This window comes from Acomys russatus, chromosome 14, assembly GCF_903995435.1.
Source record: "Acomys russatus chromosome 14, mAcoRus1.1, whole genome shotgun sequence".
NCBI lineage: Eukaryota > Metazoa > Chordata > Mammalia > Rodentia > Muridae > Acomys > Acomys russatus.
In genome coordinates, this window is record NC_067150.1 from 15,444,771 (window position 1) to 15,469,996 (window position 25,226).

The 25,226-nt window shown below is 50.8% G+C and overlaps 1 protein-coding gene across 1 annotated transcript; it reads right to left on the reverse strand.

Annotated features, from left to right (window-relative positions):
• Positions 1 to 4,655: 4,655 nt before the first annotated feature.
• On the reverse strand, positions 4,656 to 23,097 carry Tyk2 (tyrosine kinase 2). Its single transcript, XM_051155978.1, has 23 exons — positions 22,892 to 23,097; positions 22,099 to 22,222; positions 21,743 to 21,890; positions 21,221 to 21,384; positions 20,068 to 20,434; positions 19,192 to 19,392; positions 18,949 to 19,106; positions 16,118 to 16,237; positions 15,832 to 16,016; positions 15,633 to 15,736; positions 15,359 to 15,535; positions 15,177 to 15,264; positions 14,198 to 14,325; positions 11,818 to 11,953; positions 11,578 to 11,732; positions 10,871 to 11,021; positions 10,562 to 10,659; positions 9,459 to 9,651; positions 8,964 to 9,082; positions 8,000 to 8,172; positions 7,671 to 7,788; positions 4,884 to 4,994; positions 4,656 to 4,801 (listed from the first exon to the last, which is right to left on the reverse strand). The coding sequence occupies exons 1-23, from the start codon at positions 23,085 to 23,087 to the stop codon at positions 4,667 to 4,669; spliced, it is 3,549 nt and encodes a 1,182-aa protein (XP_051011935.1). The 5' UTR covers positions 23,088 to 23,097; the 3' UTR covers positions 4,656 to 4,666.
• Positions 23,098 to 25,226: the final 2,129 nt, after the last annotated feature.

Genomic DNA, 25,226 nt, shown 5'->3' on the forward strand with positions numbered 1-25,226 from the left:
AGGCTGGCTTTTTATAAGAAAATCTATAACCAGGTAAAACCAGGTAGCCAGGTGGGAAGCAAGGGGCAGGGCAGTGTTACATCATTTTGACCAGTTAAACACAAGAATTGATTCTGTTCTGAGCACAATGTATCCAGGTAGCTAGACAAAGCATTTTAAGCTGAATGGTTAGGATTTAGGGTAGGGGAGCTCTTGGGGGCTTCCAGCTCTCTGGGAGTAAGGAACATAGCAGGATGTTGTGGTCTCAACTCTAATAGAACATCATTTCTCTTTAACCCAAGCAAACATGCATTTAGCATCCATTGTTTTATTCTAAGAAGAAAGCATTAAACCTTCCTGGTTTCAGGCACGTAGGGCCTGAGACTTGAACTTAATTTCACCTTATGATCAAAATGGAGACGGGAGTAAAATGGCTTCTGATATGCAAAGAGCAATAACTGGTGTTAGCAGAGGAGCCACAGTTATACAAAAAACTAAAGTAGGTCTCAATGACGGGGCTAGAGAGTTTAAGCAGGTTAAGTACTCTAAATAGGGGGCTGGAGAGATGGCTCAGAGGTTAGGAGCACCGCCTGCTCTTCCAAAGGTCCTGAGTTCAATTCCCAGCAACCACATGGTACCTCACAACCATCTATAATGTGATCTGATGTCCTCTTCTAGTGTGCAGGTGTACATGCAGACAGAGCACTGTATAATAAATAAATAAATAAATAAGTCTTAAAAAAAAAAAAAAAGTACTCTAAATAGCTCTGCCTGTCCTAGACTCAATTTGTAGACCAGGCTGGCATCAAACTCACAGCCATCCACCTGCCTCTGCCTCCTGAGTGCTGGAATTAATGGAGTGCGTCACCATGCCTGGTGGAATTTGAAGGCTTTATTGATAACCTGATATGGCCCAAACCCTCATCCATCTTGACCTTGATTTTCCCGTAGCTCAGGCCAACCCTTCCTGGTTTGTATCTTCGGAGTGCAATGACCTGATAGTCAGAGGTGCTACTCTGGTTCTGATCCTGAAGATGTACACTAACTAATGCCACTGTAGTGGTCACCATCCTACGGTCAGGCCATGAAGAGCCCTACGATTATGCTGACCAACCTAGAGTCCTGATCTTCATGGACAGACCCAAGTGAATATGTGTGCCCTGGGCTCCTGAGACCTTGCAGGCCCCCTCCTACCTTGAATGTCAATCACTATGAACAAGGTATCCTTGCCCCTTGCCCTAGCGCACACGTGCGCGGGCACACACACACACACACACACATACACACACACACACACACACACACACACACACACACACACACACAGAGAGCGCCAAGCTCTGCCCTATGGAGAAAAAAAGCCCAAGATTAGGCCACCAATCCCTAAACTTGCTCAAAGATCAGGTCACAAAATTCCACCAATCCCAGGACACCCTGGAAAGCCCCTCAAGCCTTATATAAAGCCTGCCTCTCACTGCCTTCTTTGCTGCTTCTCTCCTGAGCAGAGGCAGACCCCTTCTGTTTTTCCAGTCAATCACTTGTGTGAGGTTTTGTTGTGCAGTGTGACCTTGTGGTATTCCTGGGCTCCCAGCTGCCAGATACCGTTCCCCTCAGAGCTGTACCAATTATAGTGGGTAGTCATATCTTTGCACACAAAGTACCAGGAACATTTGGCATGATCCACCTTGGAGCCATCTGTAGAACCACCATTTGGTCCAGACACCCCAGAACTCCCCAGAAGGATTGTGAGGCAAGAGAAAAGTAAAGACTTCCCAACCAGGACAGAGAGACAAGAGCTTAAAAGGTCTGGATGACCAGCTCACACAGGATATGCAGGAGGGCCGTGGTCCACCTCCAGAGCAGCACTGCACAAGTCACGGCCATCCTCCCTAGGCCTCCACACTTCTGCATCTGAGGGCCACGGCACAGACCATCTGCTTGACATCCTCCTGGTTCCAGCTGGCTGTGTGGTGGCTTTAAACTGCAGTGCGGAACATCTTGTCGCCCAGCGTCATTTGGACCTGCCCCGGAAGCCTGGAACAACCCATCCAGGAAGCAGTCTACAGGTCTCCATGTCCCCACCTCCAAGAGGCAGAGGCAGGTGTATCTCCTTAGGAACTCTGACCAGGTCTACAAAGCAGAGTACAGGACAGCCAAGGCTACACAGAGAAACCCTGTCTCAAAAAACCAAAAATGAGGGCTGGAGAGATGGCTCAGAGGTTAAGGGCACCGACTGCTCTTCCGGAGGTCCTGAGTTCAATTCCCAGCAACCACATGGTACCTCACAACCATCTATAATGTGATCTTATGCCCTCTTCTGGCCTACAGGTGTACATGCAGGCAGAGCACTGTATACATAATAATAAATAAATAAGTGTTTTTAAAAAAGCCAAAAATGAATGAATAAATAAATAAATAAACAAATAAGGCCAGGCATGGTGGTGCAAGGCTTTAATCCCAACACTGGGAAGCAGAGGCAGGTGCCTAACTGTGAGTTCGAGGCCAGCCTGGTCTACAAAGTGAGTCCAGGACAGCCAAGGATACACAAAGAAATCCTGTCTGGAAAAACAAACAAAAAAGTGAAAGTGGAACCAAGAAACAAAGACTTCAGATGTCCAGCAGAGTGACAGGAGCCTGTCCCAGGCCTGTGGCAGCAAGATCCTCTAAACCACAAAATATAGCAGATAAATTGCTTTGCATTGATGCAACCATTAATCTTTTAAATTTCTTTTTTATGTGCACTGGTGTTTTGCCTGCATGTGTGTATGAGAGTGACAGATCTTGGAGTTACAAACAGTTGTAAGCTCCAATGTTAGTGCTGGGAATAGAACTTGGGTCCTTTGCCCTCCAGTTCCTGCACCAATCAATTTTGTTTATTTATCTGCTTTTTGAGACAGGGTTTCTCTGTGTAGCCTTGGTTGACCTGGACTCACTTTGTAGACCAGGCTGGCCTTGAACTCAGAGATCCATTTGCCTCTGCCTCTGGAGTGCTGGGATCAAAGGCAGGTGCCACCACATGGGGCTCTAGCAAAAATTTTAAACAAGTGATGGGCTTGGCAGTATGAACTTGTCTTCCAGAGACTTGGGCAAGTTCAAGGCACTGTATTGACAGAATTGGTACTGACCCTGACACAGCTTCCCACTCCATGGCATCCACACCGAGTCTGTTAGCAGCTAATGAGCGCTGGCATGCCTGTTGTGACAGCATCAGGAAGAGTACACTCCCCCCCCCCCGCAGACTGTTACCTTCTGACTTTATGTGGCTTAAGAATGCACTGCTGACGTTTCCATTCATTTCTGGTCCTTGGATGGAGTCAAGTGTCTGATGGGCAGAGGCTCAATCTCTGAGGGGCATTCCCAGCCCCTCACTGCCTGGTAAGATGGGCGTGGTGGCGCACGCCTTTGATCTCAGTACTCAGTAGGTAGAGGCAGGCAGATGACTGTGAGTTCGAGGCCAGCCCGGTCTACAAAGAGAGTGCAGGACAGCCAAGGCTACACAGAGAAACCCTGTCTTGGGGGGTAGGGTGGGAGAGAAACCCTCCTCGGGAGGCGATTATTTCCCTGCCTTTCACAAATGCATGTGATCCTAGAACCCATTTGAATCTCACCTTCAGCCAAAGGGCAAGAAAACAATGGAATAGCAATAAACATAAACTTTATTAAACACTGATCTGTGTCTCTCTCCTAAGCATTTAAATGTAACCCATCATTAGCTTTATTAGTCCCATGAGATAGAAAGCTTGACCATCCCCATAGGTGAGATGAGAGGCCCAGAGAGGTCAAGACATTTACCTGAGGTTACACAGGAAGGAAAGGGTAAAATTGGCAGAGTCCTACATATGTGACAAACGGCCCTTCTGTGTGTGTATGCAAATGTATATGCAAGTATGTGTACACACCTGTTTGTGTAGAGGTCAGAGGACAACTCCAGGTATTCTTCCTGAGGCACTGTTTTGCCTCTTTAGGGTTTTGTTGTTGTTTTTGTTTGTTTTTTGTTTTTGGAGACACCGTTTCTCTGTATAGCCTTGGCTGTCCTGGACTAATTTTTAGACCAGGCTGGCCTCAAACAGAGATCCGCCTGCCTCTGCCTCCCGAGTGCTGGGATTACAGGCATGCGCCACCACTGCTAGGCTTGCTTTTTGGTTTTGAGGCAGGGACTCTTATTGGTCTGGGTGTCATTGAATAGACTAGGCTGCTGGGCAGCGAGAGCCATGGAGCCGCCTGACTCCACCTCCCCAGTGTAGGCTGCTCATGGCTTCAATCACTAGGGACAGAACTCAGGTCTCCCCCATGCTAAGCACGGGCTCCCCAGTTGCACTCCAGCTGGGCTGGCATTCAGGGGTGATGAGAAGTGTTACAGCTTCTTTCCAGGTCTCCCTCTGTCCACACACCTTGCCGTGCCACCTTGCTGAATTGGACCCCAAAGGTCTCAGGCCTCCAGCACAGCAGACATTTCTTCTCAGCTAGTGAAGACAGTGGGTCTCAACTGAGAAAAGCTGTATGGCCCTAAAGGAAGACTCAGGGATCTCAGATAGCTATTTTGCACATCCAAGGTCTGTTCCGGTCATAGGCAGGCTTGTGATCAAGGAAGGAAAGGTAGTCCCCAAATAGGGTTTAGAGGCAAGAGTGAGGTGTAGGGCTTGCGGGGGCCTTCTCTGTGAGGCCCATCCCCCGATGCTCTGGATTGTCAGCAAACACTGAACACTGATGGCACCTGGCCCTGGTACTTCTCCTGGGCTGTCTTGAGGATGGGCACAAGATTCTGGAAGGTAGGCCGATAGGAAGCCTCTGATTCCCAGCAGTTCTTCATGAGGAGATAGATCTGTGGGAGGAATGGGGCTGTGGTGCCTGCTGCTCCCCGTGTCACCAGCGTGGGAGTGGGGAATGGCTATAGGCCAACTCACCTCACAGGGACATCTGTCAGGCCGCGGCAGCCTCTCTCCTCGTTCCAGCAACTCTGTGAGCCTCAGCACTGTCATCTGGCCCTGGGTGAGGCCGATGAGCTCGATGAATTTCTAAGGTGCAATGGAGAGCAACTATTTGTACAAGCTGTAAACCAGTGACCCTACTTCGCAAGCGCGCGCGCGCGCACACACACACACACACACACACACACACACACACACACACACACACACACGGATGCACATGGAGTATGCACAGGCATGGGAAGGCCAGAGTATGACAAAGATGTCCCGCTCTATCCCTCTCTTCGTCCTTTGGGACAGGATCTAGAGCCTGTGTCTGCTTCTCACAGTGCTGGGGTTACATGTACCATGTGCCATGCCAGATTCCCATTTTTTTTTCTTTTTTTTTTTAAAAAGGTTTATTGGGAGCTAGAGAGATGGCTCAGAGGTTAAGAGCACTGGCTGTTCTTCCAAAGGACCAGGGTTCAATTCCCAGCAACCACATGGCAGCTCACAACTGTCTGCAACTCTTACACCTGTACACCAACACACACAAATTAAAATTAAATATTTTTTAAAAGATTTACTTGTTTATTTATTATGTATATAATGTTGTATCTGCATGTACCCCTGCATGCCAGAAGAGGGCACCAGATCTCATTATAGATGCTTGTGAGCCACCATGTGGTTGCTGGGAATTGAACTCAGGACCTCTGGAAGAACAGCCAGTGCTCTTAACCTCTGAGCCATCTCTCCAGCCCCCAGGTCTCCATTTTCATGTGCATGTGTGTCTGCATGTGTGTGGGGCATGACCCTAGCACGTACATTAATATGGAGCATGAGGCTGAAGAATCACGACAGTAGTGCTGCTCATCTTCCACCTTACACACTGAGGCCAGGTGTCTGGATCAAACCCTGAGCTCCCTGACCTGAGTGGTCTAGCTGCGCAGCTCACTCTAGGATCCAACCACGCCCCCCTGACATTCACCTGAGTTCTGGGGATCCAAGCTTCTGTCCTCGTGTTTAGAAAGCAAGTACTTAACCTCTGAGCCACAGTCCAGCCCTGACACTCTTTTGAAACAGGACTAGGTATCACAGGCTGGCCTTTAACTCCTGATCCTCCTGCCCCCACCTCCAGCGCTAGGATGACAGGCATGCCCATTTTATGCCAAGGATGGAACCCAGGGCTTCAAACATGCCAGGCCAGTACTCCACAGCTGTGTCACAGCTCCAGCTCCCTTTAAAATCGATTTCTTAGCTGGGCATGGTGGTGGCGCACACCTTTAATCCCAGAACTCAGGAGGCAGAGGCAGGTGGATCTTTGTGAGTTCGAGGCCAGCCTGCTCTACAAAGTCAGTCCAGGACAGCCAAGGCTACACAGAGAAACCCTGTCTCAAAGAAAAAAAAGAAAACCAAAATGTAGTTCTTGAGACAATGGTCTTGCTGTGTTGCACAGGCTAGTCTTTACTTCATAGGCTGAAGGCTTCCTGCCTTGGCCTGAGTAGCTGAGGAGAAAAGATATCTTTGGGGCTAATCCAGGCTTTCCCCCCAGCTCACAGCAAACCATTACTGTGCTCCACAGCTTTGCAGTGATTCGCTGAGATTGACACATGAACTAGTTGGGACCATCAGAAAAAGTCACAGGAATTCAGAGCAGAAAGAGAAGACCCTTGGTCTCTGTGGCTCATGGGACAGCAGGCCAAGGGTCACTATGTACAGAGCAGGCAGCTTGAGCCACCACCACAGCGAAAGTGTGACGGAGCTGAGACACCGGCTCCTGACGACACAAAGTGTGGCACAGTAAATATCAGCATTTTGCCTCAGTGGATTTTGAGTATTTTAGTTTAAAACTCCCCAGCAGGGGAGATCGCTCAGTGGTTAAGAGCATTTTGCAGAGAACCGGGTTCACCTCCCAACACCCACATAGTAGCTCACAAATAGCTGGATCTAAAGTTCCAGATGACGTCATGTCCTCTTCTGGCCTCCCTGGCACCGCATGCAACTGGTGCAGAGACACACAACTAGGCAGAACACCCATACTCATAAGATAAAAGTGGCAAATTCTCCTGCAGTGCCAGAACTGAGGCTGAGGCAAGAAGGCTGTGAGTTCTAAGGCAGCCCGAGTGTCAAAAGAAGCCCCTATCTAAAACAAAGCAAAGGGCTGGCGAAGGTACTTTGCTGGGTAAAGGCACTTTCCACCAAGCCTGATGACCTACGTTCCACAGGATGGAAGTAAAGAATACCGTCCTGGCCGGGCGTGGTGGCGCACGCCTTTAATCCCAGCACTCGGGAGGCAGAGGCAGGCGGATCGCTGTGAGTTCAAGGCCAGCCTGGTCTACAAAGTGAGGCCAGGATGGCCAAGGCTACACAGAGAAACCCTGTCCCGAAAAACCAAAAAAAAAAGAATACCGTCCTGACAGTTGTCCTCTGATCTCCACAAGGGTGCTGCAGCAGGATATGCCCCTCCCTCAATAAGTACATAAAAAGTAACTTTAAGAAATAGCTGGAGCCAGGCAGTGGTGGCACACACCTTTAGTCCCAGCACTTGGGAGGCAGAGGCTGGTGGATCGCTAGGAGTTCGAGGCCAGCCTTGTCTACAAAGGGAGTCCAGGACAGCCAGGGCTACACAGAGAAACCCTGTCTTGAAACATTCCTCTCCCCACCACCTGCAAAAAGAGCCTGTCAAGTGTTGGGGTGGGGGAAGGAGGCTGAAATTTAAATGCCTATTTTTCTAGAAAAGCTCTCTAGCAAACAGAAGGGTAGAATGGGGTATCTGTCGCTCACCGTGGGGGGACTCTGGCTAGAGTCACAGTATGTCAACAGCTCATACAGGGTCACCCCAAAGGACCAGACATCAGATGCATAGTAAAATTTGCACTCCTTGAGGCATTCCGGGGCATACCTGGAGACAGAGGAGGCTCAGGGCTGACTGGACTTGGGAGTTCACAGGCAGCCGAAGGAGCCCTGAGTTCCAGTTGGACCTCAGCCTTCAGGGCACAGCCTGAGGGGTTACAGACCTTCTAAACCAAGCCAGTCCTGCCCCTTCAGTTCTAGGCCCCGCCCAGCACCCCCTCTGCACCCCGCCTCTTCAGACTGTGCCCGCTCCTGGTCACCAGAACACTGGGCTGTCCCCGTCCTCGCGCACGCGGTAGTACTCGTGGCCCTCAGGCACGGCCTTGGCCAGGCCAAAGTCCCCAATCTTGACCAGCCTGTCGTTGTCCAGCAGCACGTTGCGCGCAGCCAAGTCTCGATGAATGTAGCGCTGCGCATGCAGGTAAGCCATGCCCTGGGGTGGAGCAGGGAGAGTGAGGCTCAGCCCAGGCCGGACCAAGCCAAAGGAGAGGCCGGAGCAGGACTTGGGGCCAGACCACCAAAGCTAGACTGGAGAGAGAACTGTGAGGGAGAGGGCCTTTGTGGGTAGGATCAAGCGAATGATGTGCCAACTGCTACCACACTGGTTCTGAACCTGTGGGTCTTGACCCCTCGCGAGAGTCAAAAGGCCCTTTCATAGAGGTCACATATCAGATATCCTGTATACCAGATATTTACATTGTGATTTATAACAGTAGCAAAATTTAAATTATAAGGTAGCAACGAAAATAAGTTTATGGTTGGGGTTGCCCCAACATGAACTGTATTAAAGGGCGGCAGCGATGGGGAGGCTGAGAACCACTGCTCTGCTAGGTTAGGAGTGGGGCTCTCAGGAGCAAGCCAGGCTGGAGGGCGCTGAAGGGGCGGGGCCACCCAGAGATTGTTGGGCCTTTACTAGGTTTGGGGTGGGCCTGTAGGTACTAGGCCAGGCGAGGTGGGCTAAACTAAATAGGGGTGAGGGTGGGGAGCGGGGGTGGGGCGGTGGGGAGCGGCAATGGGATAGGCCAAGGAAGGGTGGGTGGGTCCAGTCCTAAACAAACTATAGGGATTAAGGGTGAGGCCTAAGGGGCCCTGTCAGGGTTACCTGGACACAAAAAAGAGTGAAAGGAATGCAATCCAAGGACAAGAACACGGGCAGGGATAGAACTCTTCAGGACCTGCAGAAACAGGTGGTTTGCTCTAGAGGAAGGGGCGTGGCCATCCTACCTCGCAGATTTGCTGGGCGAACAGCAGGAGCTGCGCCAGCCCTACGCTGTGGCGGGGCAGATAGTCTCGCAGGCTGCCCAGAGGGACGTATTCCATGACCAGCTGTACAGACTTCTCTCCTGTGAGACAGAGACCATAGAGGATGTTGGAGGAGGGGTTGGAGTCTCTGGAGCCTGGAGCGCTGGGCACTGCACAGCTCGCTCCCAGGTAGGGAGACCCATGCATGTTAGGACAGGTCTATGGCCAAGAATGACCCATGTGGAAACCTGTTCCTGTGTTAGGGAGGTGCTGGGGGCTCCCGTTCATCCAGGCCCCAGTGGGCAACAACCCCAGCTAAGAAGGCTGCCCAGCCACATCCCCACGGAGGCTGAGCAAGTCTAATTGGTCAGAGAAGGATGGTTAGGCCCCTCTCCACCCTAGTATAGAGATCTTCCAATTGGTCAGGATGGAACAGTCGGCAGAGTAGCACTGCACACCAAGGCCCACTGTGCACACCTTGGTCCTCACAGCAGCCTTTGTACTTGACAATGTGTTCATGGTATAGCTTCCGTAGGATTTCAATCTCCCGCTGCCAGCCAGAGCGGAGCTGGGGACCACATCCCTCCTTAAGGGCTTTCACCGCCACCATCTCGCCAGTTCCGTCATTGGTTGGATCATAGCAGTACAGACTGACCTTGCCAAAGTGACCCTTGCAGAGGTGAGCAAGAGAGTCAGAACCAGGTGGTAGGGCTTGCTAGGCCCGATTTACTCCATGCTGAACAGTACTTTTGGGGTTTACTTCGATCTTTTTCTAATTCACTATGCCTTCTTTCAAAGCCGAGTAGTCTCTCCATCTCCCATCTCTGAAAACTATATTTAATTTCACTTTTTTTGGGAATCACACTGTGTAGCACACACTAGCTTGGAACTTGACATGTAAACGAAAGTGGCCTAAAACTCAAAGAGATCCTCTTGTCTCTGCCTCCTGAGTGTTAGTCTTTTTTTTTTTTTTTAATATGTATTTATTTGTTTTATGTATATGAGTGCTCTATCTGCATGTACACCTACATGCCAGAAGAGGGCATCAGATCACATTATAGATGGTTGTCAGCCACCATGTGGTTGCTAGGAATTGAACTCAGGACTTCTGGAAGAGCAAGACAGTGCTCTTACCCACTAAGCCATCTCTCCAGCCCCTGAGTGTTAGTTTTAAAGGCGTGCCTATCATACCTGCTCCTCAAAACTTTTTTTTTTTTTTTTTTTTTTGGTCTTTCGAGACAGGGTTTCTCTGTGTAGCCTTGGTTGGTCTGGGCTCTCTTTATAGACTAGGCCTGCCTCTACCTCCCTGAGTGCTGGATTAAAGGCATGTACCACCATGTCCAGCCCTTCAAAACTATTCTTTTTTTGTTTGTTTTGTTTTTTTGTTTTTCAAGACAGGGTTTCTCTGTGTAGCCTTGGCCATCCTGGACTCACTTTGTACACCTCACAGCGATCCGCCAGCCCCAAACTCTAAGCCTTGAACCTGGATCTCCCTCCAGATATCCAAACCCCTCCCCTACATCTCTAACCTACACCCCTGCTGTCCATGCCCACCCCGAGCTCTCCAGCCTAGCTCTCACCTCGCCCAAATCCCGGATCTTTTTCAAATAGCGCTTGTGGAAAACAGTGGGGTCTGACACTGGTGAGTCTGAGTTCACAGCTGAAACACCCACAAGATCTGGAACAGCCAAAGCCTGCGGTTAGCCCGTGGATTTCCCCAAACAGTATCACCTGCCTGAGTCCTGTTCCCCAGCATCCCTCTCACCTCGACACCCGCAGGTGAACCGGAAACTTCCATGCACCATGCCCCAGTGCAGAGACCTTTGATGTACAGTGCCTGCACTAGCAAGGACCCCGCTGCACCCCCAACCCCCAGGGCTCTGGCTCACTCTGTGGCTGCAGCCTAGTGAGGTCCCGCAAGATGGTGCGGAATGACGGGCGCTGTGCTGGTTCGTAGGTGAGGCACTGGCGGGTGAGGGTGGCCAGCTCCGGGCATGAGGGCTCAGGCAGCTGGTGCTGCTTTGTGTAGAATCGTTCTTTCTGTGGGGATGGTGACCCCAGAGAGTGAGCACCCCATTCCACCCCATGCCTTTCCCAAAATGCACAGCCAAGCAGCAGGGTTGGCTCAGACCAGTACTGGTCAGTCTCTCTCTCTCTCTCTCTCTCTCTCTCTCTCTTTTTTTTGAGACAAAGTTTCTCTGTGTAGCCTTGGCTGTCCTAGACTTGCTTTGTAGACCAGGCTGGCCTTGAACTCAGTGATCTGCCTGCCTCTGCCTCCCGAGTGCTGGGATTAAAGGCGTGCGCCACCAAGCTCAGCATAGTACCTGGTCTTTTTATGCCCATTTTACAGAGAAGGCAGCTGAAGCTCAGTACACCCTACAGAGCCAGGAATTGGAACCAAGTCCAGCTGGCTCTACAGAGTTGGCGCAGGTCACTAACATGCCACTGTTACCATCCTGGCTTCCTGCCCTCAGCTCAGGCTGCTCTCCTGGCCTTCCTTGTGAGCCAGGTTCTGCATTTGATGAGCCCTTCATTCGGAGCCCTCTTAGATGGACCGGGGAACCCTCCAAAACCCATAGAAATCCTCAGGACAAACCTCAGAGGGGCTACGACCCTGCAGGGGTGCCTCCCCATCAAAGCAGATCTCAAGGAGGGTGGCGCCAAAGCCCCACATGTCCGAGGCAGTACCCAAACTGTTGGCCCCTCCAGCCAGGCACTCTGGGGCTGTCCAGGGGATGCGCTCCACCCGCTCTGCAGAGTACAGGTCACCGATCAGCAAGAGTGGAATGGGCGGGGGTTAGGCCATCCCTGTGCCCACCCTGACTCCAGAACTCACCCTCCCTGGAGAGGGCACTTTGGCCCACGCCGGGATCACTTAGCTTGATGAAGGGGCTGGTACCCTCCTCCAGCCCCATCCGGGCCAGCAGGATGTTCCGGCCACATACATTCCCATGAACCAGATTCTTGTCCTCCTGGGGTGGCAGAAGAAGAAAAAATGCAGGGCTCCCAGGGCTGGGCCCAGGTTGCACTCACCATCTCTATGTCATAAGGCCCCTCCCCACAGGGATAGCCATGTGACTGGCAAGCGGCAAATTACTTGGATGGCAGTACCAGTTATCAAGACCACGTAGGTAATAGTGGGAGCTGAGTAGGTAGCCAAGGAACAAAAAGCCAGAAGACCTCGCTGTGGACCCCTAACACAGGCCAGGCACACCCACTCCCTGCCCCAGGGCCTTTGTACAGGCTGTTCACACACACGCACCTGAAAATGATCTTCCCAAGATTTCCTCACAGCAACCTTCCTCTCCTGTCAGGTGAAGTCAGCCCCAGCCCACCTGTCTCAAAATCTACCTCATCCCAAGCTGTCACTGTGCCTTACTGCCACATCAGCAATGTGCTCTCAATCAACATCTGACTCTCAATTCTTTCTGTGTTCTATGTGCATGTGTGTGGAGGTCAGGGATGGATGCTCTTCCCTAATTGAGCCTCACCTTCCTCTTTGAGACAGAGTCTCACGGTGAACCTGGAGTTCACTGGTTGGAAAGCTAGCCAGACAGTGAGCTCCAGCGATCCTCCTGTCTTTGCCGCCCTAGCTAGGGTCACAGGCACGTGGCTCTTACTGTGGGTTGCTAGGGATATGAATTCACATCTTCATGGCTGTACAGCATGCATTTACTCTATCTCCCCAGGTCCCCTTGGCTCAGCTCTTACTGGTTCCTAATATATTATGTTACTGCCTTAAATACAGTTAGCCCTCCCTTTAGACTGAGCTATGATCAAAAGAGATTTAGGTGTCAGGCATGAGCACACTCCTGTCATCACCAGAGGCAGGAGGATGAGGAGTTCAAAGCCATCCTTGGCTACACATGCATTTGAGGCAAGCCTGGGCTACGTGAGACCTTGCTTCAAAATAAATTTAATTAGCCAGGTGTGGTGGCACTTTCAATCTCAACACTCCAGAGTCAGAGACAAGTAGATCTCTGGGAGTTCAAGGTCAGCCAGGGCTACATACAGAGTCCCAGGCTAGTCAAAACCAGAGAGTGAGACCCTGCCTAAAAAACAAACACAAAAAACAAAATAAAAAAGTAATAAAATTACATGGTTTTCAAGACATTTATACTGTGATGGATATACTGTGATAGGCACTTCACATGATGCCCACAGTAGCAGGAAAGTCTGTGTTGGTTCTATACAAACTGTACATTTGTGTTATTTTTAAAGGGGGGGGGGCTGGAGAGGTGGCTCAGAGGTTAAGAGCACTGGCTGCTCTTCCAAAGGTCCTGAGTTCAATTCCCAGCAACCACATGGTGGCTCACAACCATCTATAACGAGATCTGGTGCCCTCTTTTGGCCTGCTGGCTTACATGTAGGTAGAACACCGTATAAATAATAAATCTTTTTAAAAAATCATATGGTCTAGCTGGATGTGGTGGTGCATGCAGGTGGATCTCTGTGAGTTCTAAGCCAGCCTGGTTTCCAAAGCGAGTCCAGAACAGCTAGGGCCACACAGAGAAACCCTGTCTCAAAAAACCAAAAAACCAAAACAAAAACAAAAAAACAAAAAAGAAAGAGAAGAAAAATGGTCCCATGTAGGCCAGGCTGGCCTCAAACTTCCTATATAGGGCTGGAGATATGGCTTGCTATCCAAGTGTGAAGACATGAGTTCCAGCCTCAGTGCCTATGTGATAGGCTAGACCTGGCAGTGACGCCTGTAATCCTGTGCTGGGGAGGTGGAGACAGGAGCTGTCCTGGGGCTCACTAGCTATATGGGCAAGTTCTGGGTTTGGTGAGAGCCCTAGCCTCAAGAAATAAGGACAGCAACTGGAGATATCCCAGCTCTGCCCTACACACACACACACACACACACACACACACACCATAGCAGGTATATGTCACCATGTCTGGCTTCACTGTATCCCATTCTCTACAGGAGGCTTGAGCAGCCACAGACAGGGGATCTTGACTGACTCTTCAAGGTACCAAGGAATGATGTACATTGTCTCTTCAACTCAAATGCCAGGCCCTAGAGTCCAGGATGTGATAATTGTGTGTGTGTGTGTGGGCGGGAGTTGTCTAGCACAGAGACTGGTGCACTACACTCAGGGCCACTGAACATGAGTCTCGGTTCACAACTACAGTGTGGTCTGGCCTCCCACTCTGATGCTCAGGCTCACTACTCCCCCCTCACTGGCCAGTACCCCCTCAGATCTACATACCAGGTAGCTGAGGGCACTGGCCAGCTGCTGAGCCACGGTCATCTTCCAGGTCATGGGCACTCGGCCCCTCTGTCGCCGCAAACACACATCCAGGGGACCATGTTCTACAAACTCTGTCACAATGATATCTACAAAAATATAGCGGCTAGAGGGCCAGCCACCTGCCTCTGCTTCCAGAGATCTGGACAGGTGGTAGCGGTGAGCTGGGCTGAATTGGGCTTGGGGGAGGTACTTTGAGAACAGAGGAGAGAGGTAGTGGCAGAGGTGGAGGTGGAGTGGGGCAGCTAGGCCTGGAGCAAGGACAAAGACAGAGTGCAGGAAGTGGAGGGGAGTTGGGAGGGGGCCGAGCAGAGGTGACAGGAAGATGGATGGAGTCATGGGCAAGGCACAGGCTGGAAAGCAGAATCAAGGGATACATATGAGGCCACTGCAGAGTGGTGACTGGGGTCAGCCTGCACAGGAAGCTTGGAGAGTCAGGCAGAGAAGGAACAGAGGTGTCTAAGCAGGCTGGAAACACAGGGTGCCTGAGGACACAACAGGGCTGGGATCTGCCTGAGGCCACTGTGCTGAAAGGATTAGGGGATGTATGGTGGATACAACACGGGAATTGTGGGAAGAATGGAGACTCAGTACCAGACATCAGGGTCTGGGTCAAGGAGACAGGGCAGCGTGGGTATAGCAAGGAGTCAGGGGAAGGGAATGTAAACAGAGGGCTGGTATGGGTGAGGAGTGGGCATAGCTGAAGGTCTCAGAGCTGTAGGACTGATGGTCAAATGGCTGGGGTGGGGCTTAGAGGCAAAGCCCCTGCCCCCAAGTGAGGGACTGGAGGCATAGCTCGTGTTTACCTTCCATACTGAAAACCTGGGTTCTTTCTCCAGTATCATCCCACCCCCGCAAAAGTGACAAGTCAGGATACAGGCCAGGGAGGGGTACAGAAGGGTGGAACGCAAACCCAGCTGGGTATCAGGGGTGCACTTACTTTCTGAGCCACGCACGCAAACACCATGCAGGAAAGCCAGGTGCATGTGTGATACCTGGCTCATGAGGCTAGCTGTTTCATAGAAGGCCTGTGGAGACGAGGCAGGTCAGTCTCCCACAGATCCACCCTGTCGCACCCCATCTTCCTCTCCAGATAGCCCAGGGTCAGCCTTGCACACTTACCAAGGCGATATCATGGTGACTGGGGTCCAGGACTTTCAGCACCACTCGCAACAGCTGAGCACTGCTCCCGCCAGGTTCAGGGGGACATTCATTGTCCACTTTGCCTTCATCAGGGCCTCCCACTCTTAGCAGGCCCTCATACACATTGGTTCTTGTGCCTTGGCCCAAGTGGCACAGCTGTAAGAAGTGGTACTGAATTCAGTATGGGTGGCACCGGATGGCAGGTGGCCCCCGCACCCCCTCAGGCTTGCAAGCCCTTCCACAAAACACCCACCTGGGTGATTTCATCCTGGTGAACTCTATGGAAGCTGAGCTGACTGAGGTTGAGCGGCCGGGTGTGGGCATTAGACCCCCGCATGATCACAAGGTTGGAGATTTCTAGGCATAGGAGTGCCGAGTGCCGTTGCCCTCTTGGGCTGGCTTCAGGGCACTCAGTCTCATCCCTACCCTGTGTCTCTCACTGTCCTACTCACCTCTTGGCCGGGGCAGGCAACAGCGGTGCAAGGGGAAACAGTCGTCACCAGCCCGCAGTGAGCAGCCCTGCAAAGCGACCCGAAGGTCTGCTATGCTGGCGAAGGAGCGGCTCCAGCCTTCCAGGACAAAAGCTCCAGGTTGCTGGCTGATGGGGAATTTCCGGAGGCGAAGGCCCCTAGGACCACTATGGGGACCCTGGGGAGGTGGGAAGTGGATGTGAGCAGTGGTCAGGCAGGTCTTAGATCCAGCCTATGAAGGGTGTACCCCCCTTTCCCTCCACCCCACTCTCGACCCACCGGGTTTCGATGGGCCACAGTGAGGATCAGACGGTGCAGGTGGCTGGTGCTCCATTGAATCAGGTAGAGGCCATCCTCTGGCCACAGCTGGGCCTGCACAAATGGATCCCTGGGAGAGGAGGAAGACAGGGGACACCATCAAGCCTCTTGTAAGCACTGTGGGACCCATGCCAGGCAATGGCCACGGGAGACCTGCCCAGAGGCGTACACACCAGCCAGCACACAAGTCAGATGAAGGAGGTGTGGTAGTACACACCTGTAACTCCAGCTCTCAGGAGGCTGAGGTCACTGGAAGTTCAAGTCCAGCCTGGGCTACATAATATGACTGTGTCTCAAGAGAAAGTGGAGGGAACGGGGACCTCAGAAGATGTGGGTTCAGATAACCCAATACCCATGTGGGGATCTGGGAGTGGGTAGCATGCACCTGTAATCCCAGCCCTGAGGCTTCAGCTCACTCAGCTAGTCTAGCCAATCAGTGGTAAACAGTGCTTCCTGTTCTTACAGAGAGCCAGGGTTCGATCCTCGGCACTGACATCAGGTACCTCACAACCATCTTTAACTCCACCTCCACAGAGGACACCCACATTCATGTGGCATATACACACACATACATATGAAAAATAAAAAGAAACCAATGGAGAGTGATAAAGGAAGACACTCAAGGCCAGCCTCACTCACATGCATACAAACCCTTCAGAGAGCCTGCTACTGCTCAGTGGGGGAAAGGCACTTGCTAGGAGCCTGATGGTCTGAGTTCAACAAAAGGACCCACGTGATAGGAGAGAACTGACTCCTGCATGTTGCTCTCTCACCTACCCACACACACTATAGCATGTCCTCCCCCAAATAAACACACGTGTAAACCTATCAGAACCACTGACAGTAAGTCCATGCATGCATGTGTACATATATATAACCCACTGACATAGATACAAATAAAGACAGACACATATGCCTAACATCAAACAGCCACTGACAAAGTGACAGCCACTGAAACAGGAAGGCAGCTTGTGTCACATGAGTCACACCCAGACACAGGCACAAAGGGACAGAGTGACATACAGCAGTCACATGCCCCCAAAATACAGATCATCACCCTGTGTCACAGGGCTATGCGGGGACACCATTTCCATGTAATTTGTCCCCTCTGAGGCTCATGTCAGGTCTGACACCCCATGGTGAGAGCTTAGACCTGATGGGCTGGAGAGATGGCTCAGAGGTGAGCACCTAGAAGGGGGCTCACAACTGTTCGGTAACTCCCAGCCTTTGTGGGCCCCAGATAGGCATGTGGTACAGAAATATATGCAGGCAAAAACACAAAACAAAAAAAACCCAAAACCATACACATTTAAAAAAATTTTTTAAAGCTTAAAAAAACAAAAAAGACACAGCTGGGTGAGGCAACGCATGCCTCTAGCCCTGGTGCTGAGCAGTGGGGCCAGGAAGACACCCTCAACCTAATCTGGGATAAATGAAACACAGTCTCACTGGGCGTGGTGGTGCACACCTTTAATCCCAGCACTCCGAAGGCCAGCCTGGTCTACAAAGTGAGTCCAGGACAGCCAGGGCTACACAGAGAAACCCTGCCTCGAAAAACCAACAAAAAAAGGGGGGGGGGGCAGCGAGATGACTGACTCAGTGGTGCAAGTGCTAGTTGCTGAGTCTGATGAACACCAGGATAGTAGGAGAGAACCGACTCCTGTAAGCTGGCCAATGACCACTGCCCATGGGCTGGGAACACCTGTGTACACCACCACGTCCAAGGGCTTCATCTCCACCTACCACGGCACCACAGGAGCTGTGTGCCTTCTAGGGGTCAAACTCAGATCCTCACACTAGAAGGCAAGCACTTCATCCACTGAGTCATTTTCCCAGTCTCCTAGACAGGTTTTTACAATTTAACTGTGAGGCCTGGAGAGATGGCTCAGTCATTAAAGACGCTTACTGCTCTTCAGGAAGACCCAAGTTCAGTTCCCAGCACCACCAGTGAGTGGCTCACACATCTGATGCCTGTGGCCTCTACGGGCACCTGCACCCAAGTTTGCAGACATACACATATACACCTAATTTAAAATAATAAAAAATAGCCAGGCTCGAGAGATGACTCAGAGGTTAAGAGAACTAGCTGTTCTTCCAAAGGTCCTGAGTTCAATTCCCAGCAACCACATGGTGGCTTATAACCATCTATAATGAGATCTGGTGCCCTCTTCTGGCTTGTAGGCACACATGCAGGTAGAATACTGTATAAATAATACATAAATAAATCTTAAAAAAAAAAAGCCCAGCGGGGTTGTGCACACCTTTAATCCAAGCACTTAGGAGGCAGAGGCAAGCGGATCTCTGTGAGTTTGGGGCCAGCCTGGTCCACAAAGTGAGTCCATGACAGCCAAGGCTACACAGAAACCCTGTCTTGAGAAACAAACAAACAAACAAACAGATAATTTTTTTTTTTTTTTTTAAATTTTGAGATAGGGCCTCACTATGTAGCCCAAGTTGACCTGCTTGGATTAAGTATTGTACCACCACAGCTAACCTCTTTTCTCCTTAAGTATCCAGATTCAGGTATTTTGTTATAGCAATGAAAAATTAACTAGTATAAGGGCCTTGACATCCCAGAGGTGGCAACAACAACAACAAAAATGGGGACTAAAAGCTGTCATACACAGAGGCCAGACAAACAAAATGACACACTGACGTGGCCTACAGCTAACTGGGCTGGGGCAACACATGAACCCCATGTGTGTGTAAATGTCCCCAAGAAGTCCAGCTTTGGCTTGCAGTAGTGCCAGCCCCTGGCATCCTCAGGCCACCACCACTCACATCAGAGGCCCATGGATGCCGTTCTGGATGCTAGTCACCAGCCTCGGGGGTGCCACCTCATGGCACAGGTAGTGGCTGGAGTCAGCGGTCAAGCGGAAATAGCCATCCACCAGGGCCACAAAGGACAGAGCCTCAGCCCGGGAACAGAGACACAGCAACTGTGGGCCAGGGGGGGACATGATCAGGGAACCTGGCGGGACATGTCCCAGCATCCTCCGCCAGCCTACCGCCCAGGGGCCCCACCAAGCACTTGTTGTCCTGAAGGTGGATGCGCACAAGACATTCCTTTAGCACCATGTGGGAAATGTCCTGGAAGTCGCAGAAGTAGGTCCAAGGTGGGTCCCGAGGACTCTCGGCCAGCTGCTCTCCAGCCTTGGAGGCCTTGGCTTTCTTCCCAGACTGGGTGCCTTGAAGATTCCCTTTGCTGTTACTTTTCTCAGATTCCTAAAAAACCAAGCCAGTGGAGGGGTGGGGCGGGCAGGGGACAGAGTAGGACAAGGAGAGTTTAATTTCTCCTCAAAGGACAGAAGGAAACTGGGCTCAAGCCTCTAGCTCCAAAACTTGGAAAGCTGCAGGAAGAGATCACCATGAGTTCAAGGTCAGCCTGGGCTACACAGTTGAGTTCCAGGTCAGCTTGGATTACAATAGAGAGTAAGACCCTAACTCAAAAAATAAAAATAAAGAACCCTCAGCTGAGTGGTGGTGGTACCTTTCATCCCAGCACTCGAGAGGCAGAGGCAGGTGGATCTATATGAGTTCCAGGACAGCCAGGGCTACCCAGAGAAACCCTATCTCGAAAAACCAAAAGAAAAAAGAAAAAGAAAACAAAACAAAAGTAAAAGAAGAAATAAATAAATTAAATAATTAATACAAACCTCTCAAGGGGCAGTGAGATGACTCAGCAGGTAAAGAGGCTTGGCTCCAAAGCCCGATGGCCTGAGTTTGATCCCCAGAGCCCACATGGTGGAAGGAGAGAGACCCAGAGCCCATCTCCCACAAATAAATGGAAGGGGAAAAAAATCGAAGGAAGGGCAGAACGAGACAAGTGGACCTCAAAGCCAGGTGAGAACAGGCTCACTTGAGGCACCTTTAGGAGGCCACAGCTATGATGATACTCACCTGGTTCTGCAGTGGACGCCACTGGATACCTCTGGTGCCTGTCACCAGTACCTCGTGGGTGGGAGGCCCAATGGCCAGCTCTGGGCCTGGGTCCCCAGTGGTCTGCCCACTGTTCTGGATGTAGCAGGGGTCCCTCTCAGGCTGGGCTAGGACCTCCAGATGACACACAGGTATGCGCTCTGAGCCGAAGCGGGGAGCCAGTCGCTCCAGGGTGGCCAAGTACTTAACCATCACAACCTGCTGGGAGAGGTGGTCAGGCTGGAAGGCCCGCAGGAATCTGCGGAAGACTCTCCGGAGCCGCAGGCGTGTGAGCGCATTGTGCTGGCGGATGTGCTGGCGGAAGGAACGAGGGATGCAGTTCTTGAAGCTGCAGAGGTGACATGGGACAGGTCAGGAGCCTGTGTAGCCAGGCAGCCATGTCGCGTGACATGGGGTGAGTAGCTTAACCTCTCTGCTGCCTAATGTGGACAGTAAGGCCTCTGTCAGGAATGCAGAAATGAAGAGTCCAACCCTCACGGCTTCGGCCCTTAACCCTCACCACTATATAGTAAAACTCTGTCTCAAAAGAAAAAAAAATTTTTTTTGTTTTTTTGAGGCAGGGTTCCTTTCTGTTACAGCCTGGCTGTCCTTGATCTCTCTTTGTAGACCAAGCTGGTCTCGAACTCAGATTCACCTGCCTCTACCTCAAGTGCTGGGAATAAGGGCGTGTTCCACCATGCCTGGCTTTAAGTTTTTTTTATTTCATTTTTATTTCTGTATCTCCATGTGCATGAGCCTGTACACATACACATGTCCACAGCAGCCAGAAGAAGGCATCAGATCCCCTGGAACTGGAGTTACAGGTAGTTGTGAGCCTCCATGTGGGTGTTGGGAACTGAACTCAGGTCTTCTGTCTCCTGCAAGAGCAGCCAGTGTGCATCTGCCTCCCTAAGTGCTGAGACTAAAGGTGTGCACCACCACCATCCAGCTTCTTTTTTGAGATGGTTTCTCTGTGTAGCCTTGGCTGTCCTGGACTCACTTTGTAGACCAGACTGGCCTTGAACGCAGAGATCCTCCTGCCTCTGCCTCCCAAGTGCTGGAATTAAAGGCATGTGCCACCACGCCTGGCGAATTTCACCCATTTATTCCTGGTTCCCACTCCATTTCCAGTCACCTGATCTCTCTGGCCATCTCTTCCAGGGGGACACCACGGCAGAGAGCAAGGTGACAGAGGTGCAGAAAGGCCATGCCCAAGCTCTCATTCTTAAAGTGGTGGATCTCTTCCTCGCTAGACAGGTCCCGCAGAGATATCACATCGTTCATGAACTCATGTTTTCCCTGAGGGGTAGAGGGATGGATAGAAAACGAGGTGTGGGGAGGTTTTTGCTCTATTGCCAACAAACTCTATAAATCCTTGCTTCTAGGCTCCGTGTAGGGAAAGGATACGCATCTTCCTAGAAAGACCAAATACACATCACATACAGCACTTCAGCCCATCTTGAGACCATGGCAGACATTACTAATCAATCCTAGCACTCATCCCAAGTTCTTTTGGTAAAGAAAGGTAAAAGATCCTAGCTAGTATGAGCTGAAACATTAGCTGAAGTGGAGCTGGAAGTGGAAGGGAGTCCTTAACTGTCCCTTTGCTCCCCAGAAATAGTCCAGACTCCCTATCCCTGCTCCTCCCTCCTCATACCTGCTCAAAGAGGTATTCAAATGAGGCAGAGTCCAAGAGCTGTATACCCTGCTCTGCCCGTTCTGAGGAGGTCTCTGCCACCGGGAAACCAGACCGGTACACAGCTGGCTCCTGGAGATTCAAGCCATGCCAGTTCCGGAAGTAAAACCTGCAAGAAGGGAAAAGAGAAGCAGAGCTAGGAAGAGGCTCAGTGGGTACAGGCACTTGCTAAACCCAGCATCCTGTGTTTGTTCTGAGAGACCATTGCACAGTGGATATATTAAATTTCCCTCCATACCTGTGCTGTGGCACAGGGACACGGGGGCACACTCATATATACTCTCAATACACAAGCCTTCCAAGAGGCCTTCACTCACCTCATGCGGAAATATAGCCTTAAGCTTACATCTTGAGATGTGTCCAAGGTGTGATTTGGGGACAGCCAGACATTGGCCTGTACATCGTAGAGGGCGAAGAGATTCAAGCAGGGTGGAGAGATGCCTGGAACATGGGGTGGGGGTGGGGATGAAGCTAGAAACCGCATCATCTGCAGATCCTTGCTCTGGGGATCCCGGAGCTGAGACTCCTTTCACATACCCTTCCCGGGTCCCTTTCCGTCTATGAGTTGTCAAATACCGGTATATGCACAAGGCAGTTCAGTATTTCCACCATGTCAACGCTTCCCAGAACTACATTTCCCAGAGTCCTCTGCGGCTAGGCTAGGGACATTGGACTAAGGGGCATGTGATCACAGAATTCTGGAGGCTAAGACAAGGCTGTCTGCTACATTGCAAGTTGTAGGCTAGCCAGAGCTATATGAAACCCTGCCTCAAAAACAAAACAAAATAGTGCTCTTAACCACTGAGTCATCTCTTCAGCCCCTTCACTGAGGGATTCTAGGCAGGAGCTCTACCACTGAGCCTCAGACTTGTTTTTTGAGACAGAGTCGTCTTGTGTAGTTAGTTTGGCCTGAAACTTGTGATAGACACGGTCTGGGATCACAAGCATGAGCACACTGCTGGCTCAGCAGTGCTTCTCCCCACCCCCACCCCTCTAGAGTAACAGCCCCTACCAGCCCTGACTTAAACTGGCACTTGCTACTCACTCCATTGTGCCCACTGACTGTGGAGCACACCATCAGCCACCCTAACCCTGAGGCTCCACACTCACCGATTTTGTGTGCGATGTGGATGCAGACTTCCTCTGCAGTCAGAGATGCCTGGCTGAAGGTGACCCAGGGCTCCCCGCCCTCAGGCCCAGCCCAGTGCAACAGCACCTTCAGTCTTTCTGTGGGCACCATGGGCTGAGCTTCTGGGGCATCTGCCTTGTTGTCTTCTGAGGTGGCTCTCCGCCGACACAGAGGCATGCTCGTCACGATTCACTGCGCTGGCTGAGGACAGGCGGGGTAGTTATCCACCTGTGACCCCTATTTTGAATGATAGCAAACCATCCTATATTTTTGTGTGTGCTCCACCACGCCCAGTTTGCTTTCTTTATTGAAATAATTCTCAGTTGGGAGGTAGAAGCAGGCAGATCTCTGAGTCCAAGGCTAGCCTGGTCTAGAGAGGGAGTTTCAGGACTACATAGCAAACTCAAAAAAATAAATAATTAAAGAAAGAAAGAAAGAAAATCCAGCCAAGTGCAGTGGCCCACACCTGTAATTCCAGCACTCAGGGAGGCCGAGGCAGGTGGATCACTTTGAGGCCAACCTGGTCTACAAAGTGAGTCCAGGACAGCCAAGGCTACATGGAGAAACCATGTCTCAAAAACAAAACCAAACAACAACAAAAACAAAACCCAGAAACAAAAACAAAAACCAAACAACAACAAAACAAAACATCAGGTGAACCAGGCTGGCTTCAAACTCACTACGTAGCCCAGGTCAGTCTGGAAGTTCTAAATGTCATGTCTGAAGCTCAAGTGATAGGTTACAGGTGTGCAAATGCTTATTTGGCTTAATGGCTTTGTTGTTTTTAAGACAGGGTCTTACTGTGCCCTGGTATTGGCCTGGAACTTCCTATGTACAATAGGCTGGCCTCGTACTCATGGAGATCTGCCTGCCTCTGCCTTCAGAGTGCTGGGATTAAAGGTGTGTGTTGGCCCAGAATGATGGCACATGCCTTTAATCTCAGCAGTCGGGAGGGAGAGACAAGAGGATCTCTGTGAGTTCAAGGCCAGCCTGGTCTACACAGTAAATTCCAGGATAGCCAAGGCTACACAGACAAAACCTGTATAAAAAAGGAGGAGGAGGAGGAGAAGGAGAAGAAGAAAAACCCCACCTTAACAATAATAAACAAAAATAAAAACAAGCTTATTCCAGGCAGAATGATGCATGCCTATCATCTGAGAACTCTGTGAGTTCTAGGCCAGCTTGGTCTAAGTCGAACAGTTCCAAGCTAGCCAAGGCTACACAGTGAGATGCTGTCTCATCCAATTCATCAATCAACCAATCAATTGGTATCTGCTGTGAACCAAGCTCCCAGAGGGCAGGCAGGCTTGATGCAACAGACCTGGCAGTGAGTCTTGGACCTTTCTGTATGACCTCAGGCAGTGCACTTAACCTCTGTGGTCCTCCATCTCCCCCTGTGAGTCAGAGCTGCTGAGACCGTTGCTATGAAAATATCTTCCAACCTGCTTCTGCATGGTACTGGGTCAGCAGGACCTGACCTAGGCAGGAAAGACAACAACAACCAAATATGACCTAAAGAGAATCCACTGGGGAGGAGAGCAGTGCAGCACATGTCCTGTGTGTAGTGTGCCCAGGTCCACCCCCAGGGCCACCACCAAAAAGCAGCACTTCATTGTGGGGCCACTGAGACAGCTCAGCAGGTGAACGGACTAGTGACCAAACTTGACAACCTGGGTTCAATCCCTCTAATTCGCATAGTAGGAGAGAGCCGACTGCTGCGGGCTGTCCTCCGACCGCCACTTATGCTACATGGCACACACGCACACACAGACAAATACAAGTATGTGAAACTTAATGAAATCATAATGACCCTCACCATTTTGGTTTTTCTTCCAGTGCCTCATATCTACCCCTGTAAGTAACCAGGGCTGCTCTGACTCCTCTCATGAGGATGCTCACCTGGGTCTCCAACATTTCAGGCCAAGGTTTTACATGAACACAACAGAGGCAGGTGGATCTCCAAGTTCAAGGCCAGCTTGGTCTACAAAGTGAGCCCAGGACAGTCAGGGCTACACAGAGAAACCCTGTCTCATAAAACCAAAAAGAAAAAAAGGTGTGAGCATGGTGCATGTGTGGGCATGGTGTGTGCATATGTGTGCAGGTATATGCATGCACAGTATATGTGTTTGTGTGGCATACATGGCGAATGATATGTACATGTGCATGAGGTGTATATGAGTGTACAGTATATGCGTGTATGGATGTTATTGGTGTGCACATGCATATTGCATGCATGTGTGTGCAGGCATATGTGTGCATGGCATATGCATATAAATTACATGTGTGCATGGATAGTATTTACATATGTACAGGTCT

What these genes read in the sequence shown, in the direction of transcription:
- Tyk2 (XM_051155978.1), bottom strand. Translation starts at nt 23,087, where the DNA reads ATGCCTCTGTGTCGGCGGAGAGCCACCTCAGAAGACAACAAGGCAGAT. An exon ending in TTCAGGACAACAAGTGCTTG is followed by an intron (nt 19,107 to 19,191) that starts GTGGGGCCCCTG and finishes CCTGGCCCACAG; the next exon opens with TTGCTGTGTCTCTGTTCCCG. An exon ending in AGATCCGGGATTTGGGCGAG is followed by an intron (nt 9,652 to 10,561) that starts GTGAGAGCTAGG and finishes CACCTCTGCAAG; the next exon opens with GGTCACTTTGGCAAGGTCAG.